At 40.8% G+C, this 24,099-nt stretch overlaps 2 protein-coding genes across 5 annotated transcripts; one reads left to right on the top strand and one right to left on the bottom strand.

The window, feature by feature from the left end:
- Positions 1-1,501: 1,501 nt before the first annotated feature.
- LOC122998265 (TOG array regulator of axonemal microtubules protein 1) lies at positions 1,502-16,587 on the top strand. Of its 2 annotated transcripts, none has more exons than XM_044375057.1 (23): positions 1,502-1,839; positions 2,821-3,997; positions 6,310-6,376; positions 7,540-7,668; positions 7,795-8,058; positions 8,175-8,455; positions 8,590-8,813; positions 9,057-9,157; positions 9,241-9,405; positions 9,514-9,579; positions 9,941-10,092; positions 10,191-10,362; positions 10,770-11,006; positions 11,420-11,543; positions 11,710-11,815; positions 12,095-12,330; positions 12,476-12,634; positions 13,978-14,104; positions 14,199-14,314; positions 14,485-14,668; positions 14,827-15,046; positions 15,152-15,238; positions 15,347-16,587. In XM_044375057.1, exons 2-23 carry the CDS (start codon positions 2,966-2,968, stop codon positions 15,598-15,600), a joined length of 4,503 nt encoding a protein of 1,500 aa, XP_044230992.1. In that variant the 5' UTR covers positions 1,502-1,839; positions 2,821-2,965; the 3' UTR covers positions 15,601-16,587. The 2 variants fall into 2 exon arrangements, with proteins under 2 accessions (XP_044230992.1, XP_044230991.1); XM_044375056.1 differs by having other exon boundaries at positions 9,923-10,092.
- ccdc28b (coiled-coil domain containing 28B) lies at positions 16,269-23,240 on the bottom strand. Of its 3 annotated transcripts, XR_006407378.1 has the most exons (7): positions 22,652-23,240; positions 21,064-21,377; positions 20,358-20,527; positions 19,972-20,126; positions 18,931-19,108; positions 18,661-18,683; positions 16,269-18,550 (listed from the first exon to the last, which is right to left on the bottom strand). XR_006407378.1 is itself a non-coding variant. In XM_044375059.1 (6 exons), exons 2-6 carry the CDS (start codon positions 21,297-21,299, stop codon positions 18,496-18,498), a joined length of 639 nt encoding a protein of 212 aa, XP_044230994.1. In that variant the 5' UTR covers positions 21,300-21,377; positions 22,668-23,217; the 3' UTR covers positions 16,269-18,495. The 3 variants fall into 3 exon arrangements, 2 of the variants coding, with proteins under 2 accessions (XP_044230994.1, XP_044230993.1); XM_044375059.1 differs by lacking the exon at positions 18,931-19,108 and having other exon boundaries at positions 22,668-23,217; XM_044375058.1 differs by lacking the exon at positions 18,931-19,108 and having other exon boundaries at positions 22,652-23,216.
- Between the last annotated feature and the right edge of the window lie 859 nt (positions 23,241-24,099).

The following is a 24,099-nucleotide window of genomic DNA, read 5'->3' as shown; positions in this document are numbered from 1 at the left end:
TCCCCCTCCACAGAAAAATATTTTCTTCTTCTTGTTCCGACACTCGAATATTTTAGCTTTACTGTGTGGATTATGTCTATGCAGAGTTTGACTCTAAAAGGCTGTTTTCACATTCATCTACTGAAAGTGGAAAATTTCTCTGTGTTCATTAAAAAAAACAGATTTTAAAGGACCAGTGTGTAGGATTTAGTGGCATCTAGTGGTGGGTTGCAGACTGCAATCAACTGAATACCCCTCCTCTTCCAAGCATGTAGGAGAACCAAGTGGGTAGCTCACAGTCTTAAAAGTGAAGCCAATGCAGAAATACCTTAAACCTGCATTCTTTCTAAAGGCCAACAAGGTCGACTCCACTGCATGCAAAAAGAAGTCCAATTGTATGGAAGTGTATGAGAAAATGACCCTACTTCTCACTTGATTTATTATCTCAGTAAACGATCCTCTAATGAGTGTATAGTTTCAATCATTTGTTTCAACTCTTCCTCAATACAGCATGATGTTCATTTTGTAAATTATGGTCCCATTTACAGTAAAATAGACAATAGTACTAACCAAGCTAGCAGCTAGCGCTAGGGTCAGCTCCACCCTCTCGTCCAAATATGGTCACTTCACATGAAAGGCCCTCTCTACAGCCAGTGTTTGGTTTGTCCGTTCTAGGCTACTATAGCAACATGGTGGTGCAACATGGCAGCCTCTGTGGAAGAGGACCCACTCCCTATGTCAATATAAAGGGCTCATTCTAAGGTAAAAAAAACAATTCTTATTTTCAGATGATTATACACTAATTAAAAAATACACATGAGTATTATATTCCATTTCTGCCAATATTTCTACCAATATAGCCCCCTAAATCTTACACACTGGTCCTTTAAGGGGCGAGTCTAACAAGCATGATTTGTGACACCACAAATAGTTTGGAAACCAATCCTGATCCAATATTCAATTTACACAAGTGTGATGTGGAAGCTTGAAGCTTCCAATGCACAAACACTGAGAATGGACTTTACACTGAGGTAGGAGACATCTTGTGTCCAGCAGTTAAACGTCTAAAATAAAATATTTATGCATATTTATAGATTCTGGAATTTTTAATGAGAGAGAAGGAGGAGATGTAGTTTCAAGGACAATTTAACTTTTTGTGGAAAAACCGTATCAGACAAATTATTATTCAAAGTAGAGTATTTTATCCATCTTAAAACATGTCTGGAGGGTCTCTTTAAATATTAATAATGTATATGACTAGAACATAGTAGCTATATACAATATACAATACTAAAATATATTTGAGCAAATATTGACTTTTCTACGTTAGAAACCCCAAAAAGCATTATGAACTAACAGAAAACTATGTATTTTGAATGATATTCATGCTATTTATGATATTTTATACATATGGGGAGTTCTAACCCAGACTACAGTGCATAAATGGAACATGATATGCATGTTACATGTAGTTTTAAGCGTGTTATATGTTAATTCGTCCACAGTGTCTCCTTTACTTTCCCTCAGTCAGCAGCTCTATGATGATGATGATGCCGCCTGCAGGAGCCTGGAACTCGCGTCACCATGGAAGCGCTCCTCAGTTTGCGACATGTATTCGCCATTTTGCTGCCTCGGTGTGTGTGTGTGTGTGTATATGTCTGTGTTTGTGTGGGCGCCCCTCGATGTGAATACCTCTGTAGCGCCCAAACATTCAACACTCCAGACACCAGCTAAAACAACCAGGAAAAATGTCTGCACTCGGAGAATAGCAACTGCCGCAGAATGACATGGAAACTTGGACGACGTTAACATTAGATAGACTCGACGAGCGTCGCCGAAGAGGACCAGGGGGAATGAAAGGTCTATTTTCTTGCTGTTTTTCCAACTTTGCTAGCCCAGTCAGCCAACACTAACCACTAACACAATTAGCAGAGTTAGCTTAGCAACGTTTAAACGATGATAGCTGCTCAAGGTTCTATGTAGCTAGGTTAACCAATTAGGCTTCTTAACGGTAACCAGTAGCAAGGGATTGATTGTAAGCCCTTTGCAGGCATTATACTATCGTATAACTGGCTAAGACTGTAACCGACATTTATGACAGTTATTTAATAGAAAGTAATGTTACATTAGCAGGGAATAACGTACAGTAGTAGAGGTTATCTGAATCGTACTGGAGATAACTGGAGTGGCAGAGAGCCACAAGTGGTTGAGTATCTATAGGCTCCATTATAAGGTAAGTTAGTTCATGGTGATTTATCATGATGTTGGGGAACAGATGAGTGCGTTTACATGCACACTGGTATCCTGGTTATGTTTTGCGCATGTAAACAGCTTATTCCGAAAAAAAAACCTGGATAAGTCCTTATCCCGGTTTTGCGAAACCTGGAAATAACTACTATTTCCGATAGAAACCAGGATACTGTGGCATGTAAACACCATATCCAGGTTTCAGAACCACTTCATAGTGACTGAGATGGTGAGAAATCAAGACACATACAGGCAGACGATCAGAAACCTGGGTACTATTACGATCATGTATACAGGGATATGAATAACCATGTTTAATGTTCCATGTAAACGCCATATCTAGAATATAATCAAAAACAGGATAAGGCTCAAAACCAGGATACTATGCACATGTAAGCGCACTCAACAAGAGACTCTCTCAGTTAAAATATGTAATGTTATGTGATTCATTGCTGTAACATGTTTACATACATTGTTACTGAAGCTGTCACAATGTCTTTTTGCTCCTCACTATGTTCATTCTGCTTCACTGTAAGCAAACGGGAATACTAAATCCTGTATCTACTGTTAATTTTCTGTCTTTTGTTTTCACAGCCTGACTAACAGGAGAGTGGTTCTCCATCACCAACCCACTCAGGATGAAAGCACATAGGAAAGAAGAGGAATATTATTGTCCTCACTGGATTGTGTTTGCTTTTTTGAATTCTCAAATTTGACCACATCCATAAGACCATCAATAATGATACTTGGATTAATCTCCCAGGAGTTACACCAGCAGCTTCTGGACCTGAAGAATTACCAGAATCGCACAAATGGGGTGGAAGAGCTCAAACACATCCTCTCAGAAGTGGACATGAAATCAGTCCCATCTGACAGTATTGAAGAGTTCATAAATTTTCTTCCCCGACTTCTGGATGACAGTAATTTTAAAGTCTTGTATGGTACCTTACAAGTTTTAAACTTACTTATTCAGAAGTTAGATACAAGTGCAGACAAATATATCAAACAGATAGTCTTAGTGGCTCTCAAGGCCCTTGGGGACACTCGCACCGTCACCAGGAATGAATATATGAACGTGTTTCGACAGATCATGAAAACTGTTTCTCCGCAACAAGTATTAGATCTTGTCATCGGCAATTTGAAACACAAGAATTCCAGGGTTCGGGAAGATGTCCTTAACATTATTATTGCAGCTATGCTCACTCATCCAAGGAAAGATTTCAACATCCCCAAGCTTTGTTTTGAGGTTGCACCATATCTGACAGACAGCAAAAAGAAGGTCCGCCATGCTGCTCTTGAGCTGTTTGCTGTTTTTGACTATTGCCTTGACACGGGAAAAAAACAGCCTCTAATGAAAGCTGTCGACATGGTTGAACTCAATGAAGATGCAGAGGGTCTTATGGGAGCTGTACAGGCGAGACGAGCAAGGCACGTCCTACCAAAACTCTCCTCAGAGGGGATAGTGGAGTATGGCCTGGTGGTGCCCAAACCAGGGCAGAGGTGCTCCCCACAGTATGGTTCTGGAGCAGATCTGGACTGGGTGATGAATGGAGGGCGGATTAGCAGCGCCAGGAGCCACAGAACTGAACCAGACTGCGAGCGCTTGTATGGCTATGGCAGTTTAGGCTCCCTCACTGATGACCCCCCACTTCAAAGGAGGATTGTCAGTGCAGGTAAAGGGAAGAACAAACTACCCTGGGAGATGTCAAGCTTCCCATCCACTGAAAATGACCAGCAACGCAGAACCCCCAATGGAAAGTACTCTAAACAGGTGGGGCCCATCACCACTGTTAACTTGCTATATTCTCACTTATCTCTCATGCTAATTATGCCATTTGGAAACATTCCTGGATTCAATATATGTTTTCACCAGCTTTATGATTCTCAGTCAAAGTAAGACATACAGCTTAGAGGGATACTCTGGGAAAGGTTAGATTACCCGAAAGAACTGATGGAAATTTTGTCCTTTTTGTTGTCATTGATCAACATTAATGAAGCAGCTATTGACTCAACAAGCTGTGTTCTCCTTTTTGTTTGAAAGGGCATCTAAAAATATTCTTTGAAATCCAAAGCAATTAGCACTTAATCAGTCAATTGTTAACTGCCTGCACAGAGGTTCTAGGAGCACTAGTGTTTTTCTCATTGACTTTGAAATTGCCGTGCATCTCGGTGGCGAGGCGGTTATGTTGATTTGCCCCCAATCACTCAGCAAGTGCAGTCATTGCAAAGAGAATGAAAGGAGTGGTTATGTGAAGTTGCGCTTGCTTTCTCTGCTTCCTTTTACTCTTGCTCAGTCCCCATTGAAATGATAAAGCTCAACCTCGGTAAGAATTCATTCATTTGAATAAATCTGGAGTCTTGACAATTTGCCATTTTAGACCTGCAGGTTGAACAGGCTGAGTCACACCCGAAGGCACCAGTCCACAGAGACAACAGAAGCACCTTCCTTTGAGACAGTTTTGGGGGAGTGGGAACCTAAATATAGCTATATCTCACATGCTGCAGTATGGAAGGAGTGCAGCAGAGAGGATCAGTTGTCCCAGAAGCCCTGTTCACACCCAGCATTAACATGTGTCTTGGATGATTCGATAACAGCTCAGTGTGTCAGTTCACACCTGGCATTAGAATGTGTCTCCAGATGCGTCTGAGTGACCGCTTGTGATCGTATATCACTTCCCCGCTCAAAATGCAAATAAGCACGTAGGCTACATCACTTCCGTTTGCAAAGACCAAATGTGTTCTTTTTTTTCTTTTGTACTGACTCTTCAGCCCAAATGGAAATCATTTGGGCCTCGCTCGGGAGAGACACAGCAGCTAACGTTTCTCTGTTATCTGTATAGGGATAGGAAAGATTGTCACTAAATGAGAATAGCTGATCCATCTTAAAAGTCAGTCCACCTTAAGGAAGGGAGCGAGTGGGTGTATGACGGTGAGGCTGGCGACCTTAAGGTCGAGTCACGAGTTTTTTACATTTTAATGCCCGGTGTGAACAGGTTCTTACACATCTTATTACACAGAGTTCAATGATGTCCTCTTCAGTCAACCAGTGTCTTATGTGCATGATGCAGCCCATAATGCTTGATAACTTTTTATTTATTTATTTATTTTACATTATTTGAAATTAATCTGTATCTTTTGGCAGAGTAACTCTGTGCTAGGTTGTGTCACTGAAATATACGGCTCTTGAATCATAAAAAAAGAGAAGGATAGATGAATAACATTGCAGAACACTCAGGGATCACTGACACTATTCCTGGAAGAAATAGAGTAGGTGACTCATTTTTTTTTTGAACAGTGACACTTTGGCTGCAAGGATAAGCTTTTGCTGTCATGAGAATTAGCTTTGTATTGAAACACCGGGTAAACATACCACTTTGTAGGGTTAAAGGATGCAATGTGGAACATGTACTATATTATACTTAATCAGCTAACACCCTAGAATAATTAAAATGAAGCTACTGTCAGCCTTGTTCTAATAATGTGCATGGATTGTGATGAGTGGCTTTGTTTCAGGAGGTATTAATTGACCATATTTTGTTCTGGGAACTATTACCAAGCTTAGAGGCTTTCATTTGAAAACCTTCTGTTTACAGCAGTGTCTGTCTCCCAGCAACCCCATTACCACACAGCACACTTATTGTAGGGGGCGTGAAACATAATTGCTAATATCACAGGGTTATGCTTGTAAAACATGGCTTATTTACAACTCTAGTGTTGATTGCAATCACACCGAGTGCTCCGCAGTGAGTGTTGATCTGATTGGCGGCAGTGGGAATAACCTCAGCCTAAGACTCTCTCAGAGGTTGAGATGTTAGCACTGATCCAAAAATCTCTCGTTACTCTCTCTGTACTTCATGTATTTATCTTAGACTAAGGTTTCACAGGTTGCACTGTGACAGTAAGACTTTAATGAGAACAGTAGACGTCATGCACATTAAGTTAAGTCTGTTTACAGTAGCAGAACATCCATCCAAAGGCCAGTTTCTCTTGTCTGAGCTATTCAAATATCTGGTTTGTTTCATGTTAGGTATTTGAACATCATCCTTTATTGTTATATTGTAATATTTTTCTGTCTACTTGTAGGTGGCCCATGAGGATTTCCTTCCCCTGTCCAGGAAGCTGAGTCCAGAGACCTACGTACCCAGTTTTAGTAAGTGTCAATACTTTGCTTCTCCGATACTCACATAAATTCCATATGAGGTGACAAGTACAGTTGAATGGTTGCCACGGTCAACTTACGCTGAACTCAAATTAGAGCAGCTTTAAATTGGATTAGCATGCTGAGTCAAAGGAGTCACAGTGCCACATGTCACCAGAAGCCCTGAGAGATGAGCAAGGTTGAAAGGTTACATGGCAGATGAGTGTCATACCAGTCTCACAACATGCCGGAAGAAACCGTTACACCATACCACCATACTCCACTCACCAAATGTTTAGTTATCTAAATTCTAGCCTGCTGGTGTGAATACTCACAGACATTTGTCCCCACACTCTTTAAGATTTTACCTGGCATTGTTGTTCTCGCATCTGTTAAGTTACAATGAGTAAGACAGCAGCATGCATCTTACAACATATCTTGACAGTTTCCTTTTTTCTCAAGTTATTTGTTCAGTGCCTAAATGAATGTATTTGCAAGGCTTTGTTAAGGCTTTAAGAATTTGATTGTTAAGATTAAGATTTTACTAGTAAATACAAATAAATATCGCATGCTCTCCATGGAGCAACTTTTCCCCGAGTGCATTTAGTAAACAGATTCAGTCCATGCCTCATTAAAGGCTAATTGTGAGAGAAATGTCCTGCCCTAAAGAGAAAAAGAAGGTGAATACCTATGGCAAGACGTCTTTGCTATTATCCAGCTTCAATAGAGAAATATGCAGTGTTACTGTTGCTGTAACTATAGAAAGGGGTCGTAGGTTTATAGCTGCCTGTCAGTGCAGTCAAGTAAAAAATCACCTGTGAGGAGCTGGTTCAAACTGACTTCAGCTGCAATTTATTTACCATCACGTCCAAGACCTGGGAAGAGTAGAACTGACCACAAGGAGATTTTTTTTCAACATTTAAAAATTAATTTTCTGTTATATTAACATATTAAGTACAAACTCTGAATTACATTAATTCCTTAATTCATTGGAACAGTCTATAGTGCAGAGTTTGTTCTCTTTTGTCATTAAATGTGTAGTAACAGTGGTCTGATAATTTTATCCAGCCATTGCACCATACAGATTATTTAACCACTGGCGGGTTGTGTTACTGCCATGTTAGTTGACTATTGTGCAACCCTGTTAACATTGCAAAAATATACTTTTCATCTAGGTTCTGCAGAGCCACAGAAGCCACAATCTTCCACTAGGAGGGAGTCCCCTGCACGCATCAGAAGAAGTGGAAGCCTCAACTTAGACCCTGACATCTTTAAAACCACCAACTTCACTGACTCAGAAAATGGTAAGGAGTTATCACCTCAAAATGATTTGCTAATTTTTCAAAAATCATAAAAAGCGTAGTCTGGATGTCTTTACATGTATGTGAAAATTGTATTGACAGTTGATTTGTGAACACTTTGTCTCACAGTGGCATCCAAGGGACGTGTGCTCCAAAGGAACCCCAGTGTTGAGCGCACGTTTTCTCTCCCCTCTAACCCCACTACACCCGGCTCCTTCCTACTGCCCTCCTACCCACTTGCTACACTCCCGGGAGGCATGCTTACTCCAACACTGTCCCGCCGTCATGCCGACTCTTCCCTCTCTATGTCGAACACCTGGCCCAACAAGAAAGAGAACAGTCCTCATCAGAGAGACACCAGCCCCTGGAGAGACACAGCAGGCACAGCAAAGGGTAATCTAGTAGAAAGATGTCAGTATATGTGAAAGGTTGTCAGCTGGATGTGAAAATGTTGTTGTGTTTTGTGTCATCAGTTTTTCTTTCTTTCTTCCTTGCCCTACCCCCTCCAGGAGACCTCTCTAGCAGATGCTCTCCCAGGCCTCTTCGCGCCTCCCTCGTGAGTTCTTCTTCCACTTCGTCATTCCGTCGGGCTCTGAGCAGCACCAGGGCAACCCTCTCTATCTCACCAGTCATCCCTCCAGCAGAACAGGCCCAGTCTCATAACGGCCAGAGGTCTAATGCTCCAGGCAGCCCTCAGAACCAGCAGCTAGAAAGGGACTTTCATCTAGACCCTGTTAGCATCAATTCAATGCAAGATCCTCAAGAGGAGGATCCTCTGGACATGCAGGAGGTCAGCAAACTGCCTGTAATTTTGTTTATCATCAATGCTGTAATGAGGGTTTTATCTGCTAGTCCAGGGTATCACAGTTTAGATTCATCAATCCTCTTTATGCTCATATGTGCCAATATGTGTCTTGCTTACAGATGCTGAACTCACTGCGCTCATTGCGCAACAGTGCTGCCAAGAAGAGGGCCAAAGTGAGCCTTAGCAGTTCAGACCCAGACAGCCCTGACTCAGCTGTGAAGTTAGACCTGGGTCTGGACTCACCATCACACACGTCTCCCATGCCTACTAGTTCAGCCAGTGAGAGTGGTCTTTTCAGTCTGAGCTCAGTTGCCAACTCTAGCTTCAATGGCATCAAAACCAGGTAAAGGATCCGTTACTTTTGGACTCATTAGTTAAATTTGCTTATGTTTCATTTGTAACGAGGACCACCATATGTTGGGGTATTAGTCAACAAAAGCCTGATATATTTCAGTCAGAGTAAATGTTATAACAGACCTGGTGCCAATGTTGAGCAGTGGTAACCATCCGGTGTTTAATAACGATGTGTTGAACAGTGCTAGGCAGTTTTCCAGGATAATTTCTCACTTGTCACATCTGTCAACAGTCCCGGAAACTCTACCTCTTCAAGAATGAAGCCTCGCATTGCAAGAAATCCTTCTGCAAAACTGAGATCTTCCGTGTCCATTGACTTCAGCAGCCTTCAAGGTATGAAAAAGGATCAAAAAGTCTTGGCTGTTGTGTTGTATTGATTTGCATCTAATTCTCGTTTTTGTTTTTGCTCTGTAAAGGATTATCTCAGAGAAACGAACTTTCACCTGAGGTGGGTGTTGTGGGACAGAGAGTCACTTACTCCAACGGAACAATCAAAACTGAGGAAGAGACCATAGGGCCCTCCCCTCCGTTGGTCAAACCAGCCTTCCGGGAATCAGTCAGAGCTCTGAAACCTGCCAAAGGTAAGCCAGTGATAACATCAAACAGAACAAGGCTTTCTCCTGGATTCATCTTGTGATTATATTTTTTGTGCTTAAATAATTAAATCAGTCCTTTCTTTTGACCTTTAGGATCTCAGAGCCACAACAGCAGGAACTCACCAGCCATGGACATGCCTGAAGGCGTCATTGGAAGAGGTCAGTGTGCTCATAAGTCATTATTTAGTTATCCAATAATTTGCTCTGTGGCTGAACTAGTATTTTAGCTCAGTGTTGTTTTACAACAGACTGAAAGGCAAAGCTTCCCAAAGTCCTGTTTGAGTTTCAAAGAAACACTACAAAATACAGTTTGTAATAACCCTCATTTAGTAATGGTCTTGAATATAAATACATTCTTTCCTTCATGATCACAGTTAAATTGCACTGTTAAAATTTTAAGCAGACCTTATTACTAATTCATTCAGCAGTTGAGACAGTATGGTGTCCACCTCTCTGGTCATACATTTAAATTATCTGCAAACACCACCCTCATGTTTCATAGGCATGTTTGAAACTGCAGTGTCCTCCAGTCGTCCAGGAGTGGCCTTGTCACTTGAGCAGGGTGATTCAGTGGCCAAACCTCCTACTGATCCCTCAGGAGGCATCTACAGCCATGCTCTCTCTGCCAGTCACCCAGACAGTGATGACAGCCCTCGTCCAGATGAGGTTAAGGTTAGTCACACTTTGTCCAATGGTAAATCATAGCACATGATAGAAAGTTTCCAGTTACCAAGTACCACTTGGTGTGTTTTCTACTGATGCATGTGCAGGAGAGGGTGAAGAACACAAGGTTTAGCCGGGATAAGATGCGGCTGCAGCGCCTGGATCAGTCGGAGGGGCAGCTTGGTCACGGGGACAACACACGAGACAAGATTCGCCACCGTGTGAGACAGATGTTATCAGATTCACCTACAGAGGAGAACAGCATGTTAATCATCAAAGGCAAGAGGCGTTTTGCATAAATTCATTTCATCATAACGTGGAGTTTCAAGTTCGAATTGTAGCCAGTTTTACTGTTGGTTGGAAATAAGCTATTCCAAGGATCCTCTTTGCCCCTTATGATAAAATAAATACATATCTTACCACCCTTTATATTTAACAAATGCAGTACATTTTTGTGGCTCAATACACATAATAGTTATTTATAATAGTTATTCATATGTGAAATGTTCAGACAATCAATAGCAAAAGAAAAAATGTTTTCAGTTTAGAAAAATGTTTAAATTTGTCTTTATTTACTGTATTTGTATTTATGTATTTTGTTTTTTGTCATAGTCTTTAAAGAAATGAAATATGAGCTTACAGTGTTTGTAGCCAGAGACTTGAAATATTTCTCTTTTCTGCTGTAGATCTGCATCTGAATGGCAACACACTGACTTCCACCAAAGCAGACCCTCCCTCTGACGAGTCACCTATCAGCCCCACCAGTCCTGTCAGCCCACCTGGCCCCCAAAGCCCCATCAAGTGCTTCACTCCGCCCCACCAGCCAAGCCCCCCCACGGTGCCCCCCAACCCCAAAAACATGTCCCGTCTTAGGAGGGCTCCTAGCCTCAGCAGGACCCGACCCTCACTGTCCCACAGCTCAGGTCAGTGGATCTGAAAGCCCAATGTTTCATCTTTGTGCACAAAATGTCAAGCTTAATTTTCTACTTTTTAAACAACCAAAGCGTGTCCATGTCACTGTATCATTATTATGTTGCTCTGTGTCTTGAATATTTAGCAATATTCCACTGCATTATAAATAGATGACCCACAGTTTTAACAAGTCTTTGTTTATAGCAATAGAAAATGTTGGAACATTAATTAGACTGTCAAAGCCATCAGAGCATGGCTGAATAAGATGTTTGCTTTGGATAATGTGCAACAATGCTTTGTTTTGACAACCTGCTGTTAATGCACCGCTGCCCACACACACTGCTTGTTTTCAGACGGATAGAGATGTAACATGAGACTGAATCTGTGTGTCTGTGTGTTGTGTGGTATCTGACGGGCCATTTAGATGAGCTGTCTCCTGGCGCTACAGGCCACAAGAAAAATCTCTCTGAGCCTCCGGAGCTATGTCCTTTTTCCAAGCCTGAGCTGGCACTGACACAGAGTTTCAACCTGCTGAGCTCAGAGGACTGGTGAGAAACATTTGCAATGTTACAGTACCCCAGTTTCACTGCTTCAGAGGAGAATAGTTTTGATCCTCATATTGATAACTCAAATCCAAGGGTCCCACAGAGGTTAATAGAATGTAGAACAAGAAAAAAATAATTAACTAATTACCAACCTTGTTTTTTTGTAAAGGGAGAAGAAGATCGAAGGTCTGACGTTCCTACGTTCTCTGGCCCACTACCACTCAGACACACTCCAGGGCAGGCTTCATGATGTCTGTCTGTCTCTCATTCAAGAGGTAGCTATTCTTGTTGTATAACCTGCCCACATCACTTTTGACACGTATTACTCTCTCTGAAATTGAACTGCTTCTTTTCTGGTTTACATATTGATATCTGATTTTGCAGAACAATTTCATTTGTCAGTGTCTTGCATTTATGCGGTGCCTTGACTTCAAAGTGCATGTGTGAACTCCTTACTGTTTTTGTTTGTTTATCTTTAATGCTGTGTCTTTAATCTACTGTATATGTCCAATGTTCTGTTGTCCACTCGCATCAAAAATGTCTTTCTTATTCAGGTGAAGAACCTGCGGTCAGGTGTGTCCAGGGTTGCAGTGTGTACACTGGGTGACCTGTACAGCCACCTGCAGAGGGCAATGGACCAGGAGCTGGAGGGGACAGTGAAAGCCTTACTGCAGAAGGCTGGGGAGACTAACGCCTTTATTAGGCAGGATGTTGATGCAGCACTGGACTGCATGGTACAGCACTGTACCCCCACTCGTGGAATCAATGCTCTACTCTCCGGGGGACTCAGGTCAGTATGCACTGGCCACATTCACACACAGTAAAGGGCTGTTTCACTAAACTTAGAATCTATCTATCTTGCACACTATCCTAAAATGGAATCGTTAAACATTTTTAATCTTTAATTTCTGAATTGGTTTTCCCTCTGCTGTTAGTCATCTCAATGCAGTGGTGAGGAAGTGCACCGCCCAGCATCTGGCCAATCTGGTGGAGAAGGTTGGTGCTGCCCGTCTCCTTTCTGGAGGTAAAGATCTCACTGACAGAATCTTACCTGCAGTCACCAAGCTTGCGCAAGACTCCTCACAGGAAGCCAGGTATGTAGAGGGATTTCAGTTATGTTTTTACAAATCTTGTATGCACAGATTTAATCTAAATGTTCGTGTTTTGCACAAATTAAGAACTTCAGATTCATTAATATTTTCTGAATAGCAAAATGTTCAACAACATTTATGAGAAGTTGGATCCACAAATTGGTACCATGAAATCCGTATTACTAGCCCATTAAAAATATATATAAAACACAGATGATTCCACTAGATTTTGTGCTTTAAACATTTCCCATCGGTCCAGATTAAAAGAAAAATAGCCAAGAGATTTGCTTGATATGAGAATACGTCATAAAATACACAAGGGACATACTGGTAGCTTAGTGGTTAAGACGCATACCACATAAACCAACTAACCAACTTTAGTACAATGCAATACAACAGTATAACCCAACATTCTGCATATAACAAACCTTTATTTAGTTTGTTCTAGTTGATATGTGTCTCACCATAACTGACATTAATATTAAAAACGTTAAATAAAATAGGGCTGTGGTCTCCTGGTCGATTAGTTGGTCGATAGGCTCTTGTCCGACAAAATTCTCATTGGTCAAATAACTGCCGTGTTACTTTCATAAGGAGAAAAGTGCTACATCAATAGCTTTCCAGGATTAATCCATTATTTCCTGCAGCAGGAGGGACAGACTAACAAATTACCTGAAAATGGGGGTGTATTCAAAACACCCCCGTTGTTTTCACAACTTTGAGCTTGCCCAACCTAATGGAGACTGCTAGGTCTAACTGTACCCAATGTTTACTAAGCGTTTACTGAATCACTATTTCTCCTATAATTATAACAACAAGAACTCCCGCCAGGCCAAAAAAATATTTTTTTAATGTAAAAAATAACACCAAATATCCATTCATTCGGAAATCAATAGTGTTTGGGAGTGTCTGCAGCGCTGTTCCATTACGTGAGTCTACCTCCGTGTCGTTGCCTGGGAAACTATCGGTAGCGTAACTCTAAGGAATACGGCATTGTGTAGTATGTTTGCGTAGCGAGCGAGAAAGAGTGAGCGGTAGATGAGTGACGGTGGATGCGAGCTGAGCAGATGAAAAGGTTAGCAGTAAGTTGTCCGTCTGGCAGTATAGTACAGACTTCAGTGTAACAGTTTATAAATGCTTATTATGTACGATTTCAGTTGACCCAAGATTTTCTTTGGTTGACTACAGCTCTAAAAGAAAAAAACAAAAATGATTGTCTTGCTTTACTAAATGCTGCTTATGGCCTGCGAATCCAAAAACAACAATACTGCAGACAAACAATAATTCACAAAGACTGTTGATACTGGCACTCAGGTTGTATATTCTTACACTGGTTCAACCCATAGGTACTACGGGCGTCGAATGCTGCTGTCCCTGTCGTCCCACCCAGACTTTGACAAGATCCTGGAGAAATATATCCCCACCAAAGACCTGCCAACTGTCAGAGACACTGTCTTCACTCTCAAGACAAAGGTTCAGTCTTTGCTACTGCATGTGAATACAATGTTGGTGTTTTTGCTAGAGTTCAAACACTGTCATCTTACCTCGAGATTGTGGGTGATTTTAGGGTCTTGGTGAGATGCCCCAAGACACCCAATCAGCCAGAGGCAGACGCTCCCTTCCAGGCAGTGGCACAGTCAGGGCCTCGTCTCTCACCAGAGAGCCACTCAACCAGACCAACAGGTGGGTGTAATTATCAACCAGTACGGCAGAGAGACCTGTAAACACTGAATTCAGCCTCAGTAGTAGAGGTGTAGCTGACATAAACTGCATAAATACATATGGAAAGTAAGTTACTAATATTTAACTGACAGGTTTATAAAGATATAACATTTAATTTGCTTCATCTACAGGGAGACCAATAGCCATTACAGCTGTAGATCTCAGACACAGAGTATTGCAGACAAGACCGAATACATCAAGCAGATCTCAGGTCTGCTGGGTTCAAAGGACTTCAGAGAGAGGATCAAGGGAATCGACCAGCTAGTGACTGACTGCCAGCACAACCCCAACATGGTCATCAATAGTATATTCCCAGTTAGTAGAAATTTTATTCTAATTACATCAATATTTTTATGTACCTTTTATCATGGTTCTTAATTTTAATCATAAAAATCACCAGGAAAACATCACTAAACTGTCTCTCTTCCACCTTTTACCCTTTGTTCTTCTCTCTCTGCTCTCCCTTCTTTCAGGTGTTTGATGCTTTCAAGTCAAGGCTGCAGGAATCCAACAGCAAGGTCAATCTGTATGCCCTCGAGTCTCTACAGAAAATCATCCACTTGATGAAGGAAAACTTGTCCCAAGTGGTCAACATCCTTGTCCCAGCGATTGTGGACAATCACCTCAACTCCAAGAACAACGCCATCTACTCTGCTGCTATTGGAGCTATTAATGCACTGATCTTAAATCTTGGTACTCATTTCCAGAATTCAGAACTTTTGATACAGGTGAAATTTGATGCTTGGTCTGATTTGAGAAATTGTATTTGACTTTTTCTTTGTTTTCTTTCCTTGGCAGATAACATACTCCTTCTCCAGCCTTTCTGCACCAAGGCTCAGTTTTTAAGCGGCAAAGCAAAGGTGGATCTTATTGAAAAGGTTGCAGGTATGTCTGTTGTAATCATTCTGAAACATGTAGCAAGTTTTAGCCTCAGCTTTTGAACTGGTTTGTATATCTGACCACCTCTTATCAATTCTCACTTTTTATATCCAGATCTCGTGACAGAGCTCTACCCTCGCAAGCCCCAGATGGTGGAGCAGAAAGTGCTGCCCTTGCTGTGGCACCTCCTTGGCACCTCTACCCACAGTGGGACCATTCATGGCCGGGGCGGCAGCGTGCGCGGCGCTACCGCCAACCTGTGCCAAGCCCTTTATGTCCAGATGGGTCCCAGCCTGACTGAGTTTGCTGCCTCCCAACCTGCCAATGTCCACAAAGGTTTAAATGAGGTCCTGAGGACTTTGTCCTAAAGGTAAAGCAGAATCCAAACACTACCAAATGTTGGAAGAGAAGAAAGAGCATTGACACAACACTGACCTTACTTGAAGACAGAGATGTTCTACATTTCTTACAGTGCCTGCACTTTTATATCAATAAAGAGAAAGTCCTTAAAGATTAGGAGCTCTTATTCTTATCTCAGTGAGATTTCCTCTGGTACAAAGCATGGACAATTGTAACATACTGACATCAGGTCTTACACGTACTCAACCTGCTCTCTTTGCACTTTGAAAAGGTAGCTCATTATCATGATAGACGTCATGAGTTTTACATTTTACCATCATATGATTGTCATCCCTTTTTTTTCATAATCTAAACATGTACTGTAGACAAATCAGAAACACTATTGCAGAATGTAAAATTGAAATGCACAAAAAGAAGGAAGAAGACAGGGATCTGAAAGGTGTATATTTTTGCTGTTTCATCATATGTGATGTGATATTTTTAAGATGTCTTATGTAGTTGTTTTAAAAGGTTTGTGAATTGAGATTAACAAGAATAGTACAAAATAATTTTGTACAGCTCAAATGTGTATTTGCACAGTATTAGCTTGGTCTGTAATCGTATGCTGTATGATGGTACAGTTAATTTATCTATTGTGTAATGGTTTAAAATCCTGTTAATGATGTGCTGAGTTTTCTTTTTTTTTTTCTTTTTTGCATGACCAAAATTTACTGGCGGGATCAAAATTGTTTATATTTTTGTTAAGGAGATATATATCTATCTATGTACACTGATGCCTAGATCAAGGTTGGTTTCGAAAGGAAAAGGAGTTCAGCTTTACTCCTGGGGTTGCCTGAGAAACAGTGAAGGCCCAGATCGATGATTCTGTCTCAGTATAGTGCCAGTCTTCAAGTAGCCTTTTAACTCATCTATTGTTAAATTATATTGAACTTGTTTGTGAACAAGAGCAAAGACAGACTGATATATATTAAAGTGTTTTATTTCTGTAAAACTAACTTGTGTGTGTGCCTCTTTCGAAATTTAGTGGAACTGGGATGGAGGGAGTTTTGTCCTTTAATGAAATTCAACAGCATATTTTATTGAACTTCCTTAAAACACATATTTCAAACTCCATGCAGCCAATTTTAAAGCAAGCTTTCTGCTAAAAAGCCCTGATGATTCCATCGGTTTTTCAGACTTTCCAGAGCCACAGAAGACATTATACAATCGTGTTCACAGGCTGTGTAGTACTCTATGTGACACGGAAACTTCATATGCAAAATTGGTGGAATCCCCCTTTATATCTTGACAGTTACATTATGTTGCTTTTCAAGATGAAAGGGGAATTCACTTCTGTCCAAAAAAACACATATTGTCTGCCTCTGAAGTTGCCAAATTTGCATTTATTAATGGGTGCAGTCAATGAATACACAAGAGAGAATCTTTAGTTTTCTCTTTCAGTTGTGCCTATGGCGTTTCCTCTAAACTCGTCTTCTGACAAACTTTCCCCTAACATGTAAAATAACAGAAAATAGCTGTGTAGGATCTTTTATATAGTGACAAGAAATGTAGCATGTCACTACAGAGGCTATCCAGGCCGAGGCCTTGGAAAAGAGGTAGGCTTAGCAAGCTGTACAAAAGAACAAAAGACTGGTATTACGTTTTTAATAACTGGATGTAAGATGCTTTGAGAAATTACACGGTACGCTTTCATTCCTCTGATTTCAACAGTAATGTCACTTTAATAGGCTTGTCTGGGATTACATATTACGGCCAAGTTTGGAATTAAAATGCAAATCATTATCTCACCCCCTGAACTTTTAAACATGAAAGTAGCTGCCATTCTGAAATCAAATTGTACAGATTTGTGCCTGCTGAATCTCTATATGAACGTGCTATTCAACACAGTGTCATGAGAGAGGAGCGGATGTCGGACTGGACAGAGTCCCCGTTGACCTACGTGTTACAGTAGGTGATTTTACAGCATTTCAGTAGCAGGGTGGACTAGCTTGTGCTTGAAGGGATGCTGCTGCTGCCCTCATTCACAAAAATAAAGATAGTCCTGAAGAAGCACTGACAAAATCCTCCAACTCGAGTTCCATATTAAACCATCACATACAGTAGCTGAGCTGCACATTTGCAAAACATCATATCAACCATTTTACATTTAACTTAATCAAATATTTTGTACACAAGGTCTCCCCCCATTGTCCCTTTAAATGCAGTTATAAGAATGAGTCTCCAGCTTTTATTAAATCCAGTTTGTTCCAGTAATAAACTTTTAGCAAAGATATAAAAATGAGGGAGTGTATTCAGAATAATAGCAAAAGTGAAAACTCCCATAAAACATCTAAGCTAACCACAGTGTTGTCGACAAGGGCCAAATATGTTTGCTACGTTAAATATGTCTAAATTTTCTGAACCTTTCCTAACAGACATGTACTACCAGGCATAACATGAAATAAGAAAACACAATATAAATTCTTAAACGTTCATGAGATGTGCTTTTTGTAATGGAAAATAGAAAACCAAAGATTATACTCACCTGGATTCAGATATTTGTTACCCAATGATGTAACAAGTAACTGAAACCAAGTTAGTCAACAATAACAACATCCTTTGACTTTTGACACAATGTTTTCCTTTCACACAACTGTTCGGTAAACCCGTCGGTCATTTCTTGTGCTATGAATGAGGGGGTTTATGATTTTGGTTGGCGTGTTCATTTAATGCTTTGCTGCTTTGAGTCACCGTGTTGTTTCCTCGCCTTCACTGAACAAATGGAAAAAAAAAATAGCCCCTCCTCCTGTGGATCTTTCCATTCTGTTACTAAGGCAGCTGGATCAATGCCATGGCAACCTGGACTGGTTGGATGTTGTGAGAAGATGAGTGTGCACGGTTGCCGTCCTCCACACCTCACTTTGTCAGGGACCAGATGTCTTGGGCAGGTCCTGGTTCTCAGCCAAGTGGAGCTTTTGTCTGAACACGGACACGTTAAGGATTCACACAGACGGACTTTGAACTGAATACAGATTATTTAAATCCAGTGTTTCCGATAAATAAACAGTCATTTGATTAGAGAAGGATACATTGATGTGCTGAGCTCCTCCAGCTGCAGGAACAAATGAAAGACACAGTCGCATGAGAGGTGTGTTGAAAATAGAAACAGCCAGAAAAAGAAAATGCTGTGGTGCTACAAGGGACTAATCACTAAATTTGATCACATTACATAACAGCCTGTGGGTGTGTATGTGTGTGCTTGTTCGGTCAATATTTGAATTCAGCTCCCATCATCCGACTACAGTGTTTACAAAGGCAAATTCTCAATTTCCCTTCTTATTCACACAAAGGAAACTCACTTCACAGCCCGTCTGCTCTGTGGCAGAATTATCCACCGCTGCTGCTGCTGCTGCTGCAGCTCGCAAGTATTCCTGGCACTCGTGTCTGTAATGAGCTGACAGCTTTTTCTCGCCTCCCTCACACATACTCTAGCGCTGCGATTTCCACAGCCAGCATACCAGCCTCAGGCGTGGGTAACTAGGAGCCACACAACAACTACAGCTAACAATAGAAAGTCTTTCAAGGCATTCTTAGACTACACGTCATTGTTTGTGCTGGATAATATTTAACATTTAAACATGCTCAGTACCTTATAACAATTTTAACATCAGTGTATGATAAATCTAATCTCAGTCTTCGTTATACAGCATTGTATTTATATTATTTTATCACAGCTAAGAGTGAAAGGGAGGAAAAAGTGGTCACACGCACTCAGTAAATCATGAGCTTGAACCATTAACAGTGCATACATGTGATAAATATCTTAATCTGCTGAACGATGGAGCATTTAAAAAGATTAAAATAAATGCACACTGTAGTGTTTCACTACTGACCCAATCATTTAATTTCCTCTTGGTTTTATATCATTTTAAAAGGGTAAATTGATAGTTTGAGCTGCTGAACATGCTGTGGATAAAAACAAAGAAAACTGACTGCAACCAGTGTTAGGAACAAGTTGGAAAATACGTTCTGGTACACAGGTGTAAAATGCCAAAATGTTCCTTGTTTGAAATACACTTTATTCAATCCATCAAATGGCAAAGGTTCATTTAAGAAAAGGGACATATGGTTTAAAATAACATACTAGTTTACTGATGTGTGTTAGTCAAAAGCTGGGTATCTGGGTTTATCTGAAGATAACATGGGGCTTCAGCCGTCTGAGTAAATCAAATAAAGTGGATATCTTCTACAGTACAAAATTCCCTTTTTATGTCTCAATTGACAGTGTTTTCCTGTTCAGCTGCAGCGGAAGGATCATAACAGAAAAAGGAATTTGGTAACTTTGAAATATATTGACTTCATTTGACTAACACAGACCAGGACTGCTGCTTTGTGCTTACATTGCAAAGGAGGTGCTCCAGGTTGTGGTCGGAGGCACACTTCCTCTGGTCCTCTGAAAGCTCCTCCACATGGCTGTCCAGGCTGAAGTGCAGTCGCGCTAGTTTCTCCTGCATCTCACGCACATGCTCCAGCTGCTCGAAGGAGCACACCTTCCCTAGAATACAAGACAGCTGTTTGTGAGTTTCCTATGGTACAAAGTGTTGTATCTTATGTCGGGGATTATAGCAAAGTCAAAAGTATTTCCATGGCAGCAGATGTGCAAAAATAGCACCACAGTAATTGATTTCAGTCTGTTTCATGTAACAAAGCCACTTTTCAACTGGCTTTACTTTAAGCCTGTAACAGAATATTCCCTCTGTGGCCTTTCTAATCAAGGTTGTCTTACCGAAAGCCTGCAGTTTGCCTGAGTGGAAGTCGTTAAGGAGGTTTAAGAGCCCTCCCTCCATCTCTCTCACGTCTGAGACATCTGTGAGAAAGGAGTGCTGCAGGGGGGAAGACTGGACTACTTTACTGGGCCCTGCTGGCTGGGGGGCCCGGGGCTTCTCCTTGTGGGGCCTGACAGATAAGAAAACAGGCAGAAAACATCAGAATCATGTGTAACCTGCTTCTGTAACTCAATGACAAATTCCAGAAAAACAGTCAAACCTTCAATCTTTTCATTGCATGCATACAAAGTATTATGTCAATAATTATTGATTATTTCTTTAATTACATTTTAAGGTGTAGTGTAAACTGCCTCGTCTACTTCTGTTCTGATAGTTTTGCAAAACTTGCCAGAATGGCTTCTGACAACATGTAAAAGACAAGTCTGATGTAGTATAATGTACTTTTTAAAGTGAGTGCAATATGGTGAGTGTGGCGTCTTTAATCCTGAGGTACTCCAAAAATTTGGTGTTTACATATTTTTACTCACTACTATATTCGCTACTATATTCAGATGCAGCTGAGTGCATTTTGTGATCTCACATTATCTAATTTGACCAGTTATCTGCATGAAAATTAAAAATAAGCCACAAAATAATTAGATGGAACCAAAAAAAAATGCAGAAAATGTTTTCAGGAGCATTTTCCTGTTACTTTAAAACACAAACCTGGTGGTCTTTGGTGGAGCTACAACGGCTGTGAACACCTCTCTGGGCTGCCCTGGTGCTCCTATGGACCTTTTGTACTTGCCTCTGTTCTTTGGAGAGGGAGGCTGCGGCAGGCCGAGAGAGAAGGTGGCACTTTTGCTGGCAGGCAGGACGGAGAGCTTGCGGGGGTTGATGGGGGGAGGAGGGGGCTGAGGGAGAGACACCTTTGGGCTCCGCTTCTTGCGTTTGTCTTCCATTATTACTTATGTTTTCTTTAAGTGAAGCTTTCTGGGGTAAGATGAAGGGGCAATTCCTTCGCTGATGACCAGGATATCCTGAAACAAAGGTAGGAAGTTCAAAACCAGCAGGTTTCCCCCTCCTTCAGAGAAGAGCTCTGCAGGATTTGGACTGTGCCAAAATTAGTCCTGCAGCTCAGGATTCTCCACTCTGCAGAAAAATAAACATTTGCTGATGCTTTCATTAGTTAAACAGCATCCCAAACTGAACACCTGCAACAAACATCCAGTGTTAGTACATTTTAGTAGCAAGTAACAACGAGGGAAGAGTACACCATTAATCTAATTAAATAGGATAGCACCCAGAGGAAAGATTTTAATAGAAGCAATTTTCTGGCTTTTTTTTTTAATGAAACAGTAACCTAGAAAGAATATTTTTAGACAAGCTTAAACTGGAGCCGTGTGGATTAATGTTTTCATGACAGTTTCCTTCCAAACAAACCAATTAAATATACTTTTTTTAAAATTCCCCACGAAAAAAACTACAGCACACTAGATTTGTATCTCTTACTGCGTGAAGAACTGAAATGCATAGACAGACATTTGATTGGTTTGCTGCACCAAGATGCACAACATGCCTCCTCAGAGGAGCCTATGTCATACAGATGGACCTAATGTTTATCACTCAGACAAATGGCTGGATGAGAAAATCAATATACTGCATTATTACTGAGACTTATCTGTGGTAAGATAGAGGGATTTAAATACCTTCTCTTATCTATTTACATTACAAAAACACTTCTATGATGCAATACAGTGCAAAACAGTGCAGCATAAATAATGTTTTAATATAAAATTAACTTCACAAAGGAACTGTATTAAATTGCATTACAATTTCTGTGTTCACCTGCTGTTTACTTGGTATTGTAGACTACAGTATTCCAGTAAGGAGCGCAGTTTTGCAGTGATACTGCTACCTTCCAACTATTACAGCAGTAGAGTGGTTGTTTATCATTATGGCGCGTTTTTATTAGACCAAGTGAGCACATTAATGCTATTATCATCTCGGGCACTGGGCGTATAACGCTTTATCCCATTACAATAGATGAAATGACTGTAATAATAGCTGTTACCTCCTCAACACTGCACCAGCCTCCGTTCAAAGTACGATCCAAAGATGGCCACTAGACGTACACAATGCCAACTTTATACGCTAAAATCTGTCTTTGTTTGGGTTTTATCAACACTGTAGAAGCTCCAGTTTATGAGCGCTATTCAAACAGGGAGTTTGTTATACCGTATGGTTAAATAAACAGTAAAAAAAATACGTGTAAACAGATTTATCGTCTACAGATGACACAAATAAGACTTACCGAATCAATTACGCACCGGAGAGCACATCTGCTGGGCGCAGTGTCACATTTCTCCTGCCGGGATTTACACACGTTTGACTTCAGAGGAATTCGCCTTTAGAAAGCACGAAGATGATGAATTATCCTTGCAGCACCGGTGTAAATGCCTGGTGGGATATAAAGCGCGGCATCGATGCGCTCGGCTTGTGCGGAGCTGTCGTCTTTATCCCCCTTAAAGGGCCAGTCCGCCCCGCTGTGCGCCAGAGAACAGCAGCCCTGCAGAAAACCTGCTGCCGCTTACTATCTGTTTACTACAGGTGCGTTGAGAAATATGCTGTGTCCTGCTCAACACAGCCGATGATAGCTCTTTGCAGACGTCCTTCTTGCATGAGGTGATTCTTTTAATCCCCTGTTGTTGAGGGTTTGCTGTTACACAGTTGGAGCTGACGATGCTGCAAACAGGCCACACGGTGACGCCAATGTTCTTCATAAACATCTCACTGATACCTCACTGATGTGTTTATGTGACTGCCGGGTTTCTAGATGGTAAACAGGGGAAATCCTCCACCCGGATGAGTGACTTTACTTGTAAGTTGAAGGGATATTCCTCTGATTTCACAAATGAAGATGATCTGTTTATTAATGACTCATTGACTTAGGACATGTGAAACACTCTTTATTAATAACCGACCCATTCGCAACTGACTCACACTTTCTGATAAGTCATCTGGTCTTAAAAGTTATTAATAAATGGTGAGTGTAAGTCATCAGGTCTGTAGTTATATTTAATTATTTATTTTAGTCATTAATGAAAATAATTAAAGTCTGCAGGTATAAATGTAATAAACGGATTTTCATCTTCCTAAATCTTCTCAAAGAAATAGATAAAGCAAATGTTATGAGGGTATAGAAAGGGGGTATTTTTCACCACCTGGCAACCCAAAAATTATGCGTATTAATGGCTTATAAATGATTTATAAAGCATTAGTAGATTATTCATTAATCATTACTTATAAAGGGTGTCCAGTGGTACTGAAAAACTCCCATCAAAGGAAGAAATCTCAGGAAGAGCAGCAGAGGAGGTGTCCTTTTGGTTTCAAAGGGAGTTATCAGAGTAAACCCTGATGACATCAGCAGGGTTATCTCAGCTTGGGTTGGCAGGTTGCAATTTTCCTATAGAAAAGCCGCATTTACAACTTAATGCATGGAGTTTAGAAGAAATGGACGTTTTCAAAGCCTGGAGTCTAATGCCACGTTTACATGATAAGCGATAGATGTTATTCATGTATTACACAACTCAAGATGGCTGCATGGTCGCAGAGTTTGTCATGTGAAGGTTAAAAATACTGTGCAGGTACAATATACACCTTTATCTATTAAACTTGTGTTTAATTACTTTAAATGACAAACTTTAGCTAACATTCAGCTAAATCAATTTCCTAGTCCTAATCATGACCTGGATGTTGACA

This window comes from Thunnus albacares, chromosome 15 (genome assembly GCF_914725855.1).
Source record: "Thunnus albacares chromosome 15, fThuAlb1.1, whole genome shotgun sequence".
NCBI lineage: Eukaryota > Metazoa > Chordata > Actinopteri > Scombriformes > Scombridae > Thunnus > Thunnus albacares.
Note: the sequence above shows the minus strand (reverse complement) of the source record. Positions and strands in the feature narration are given on the sequence as shown.

Excerpts from the sequence above, each read along its gene's own strand:
- ccdc28b (XM_044375059.1), bottom strand. The coding sequence starts at position 21,299 with ATGGAAGACAAACGCAAGAAGCGGAGCCCAAAGGTGTCTCTCCCTCAG. Across the intron at positions 20,528-21,063 it reads GCTCCACCAAAGACCACCAG|GCCCCACAAGGAGAAGCCCC; the intron begins GTTTGTGTTTTA and ends CTTATCTGTCAG. Across the intron at positions 20,127-20,357 it reads AGGCAAACTGCAGGCTTTCG|GGAAGGTGTGCTCCTTCGAG; the intron begins GTAAGACAACCT and ends CTTGTATTCTAG.
- LOC122998265 (XM_044375056.1), top strand. The coding sequence starts at position 2,966 with ATGATACTTGGATTAATCTCCCAGGAGTTACACCAGCAGCTTCTGGAC. Across the intron at positions 7,669-7,794 it reads CTTCACTGACTCAGAAAATG|TGGCATCCAAGGGACGTGTG; the intron begins GTAAGGAGTTAT and ends TTTGTCTCACAG. Across the intron at positions 11,544-11,709 it reads CTGCTGAGCTCAGAGGACTG|GGAGAAGAAGATCGAAGGTC; the intron begins GTGAGAAACATT and ends TTTTTTGTAAAG.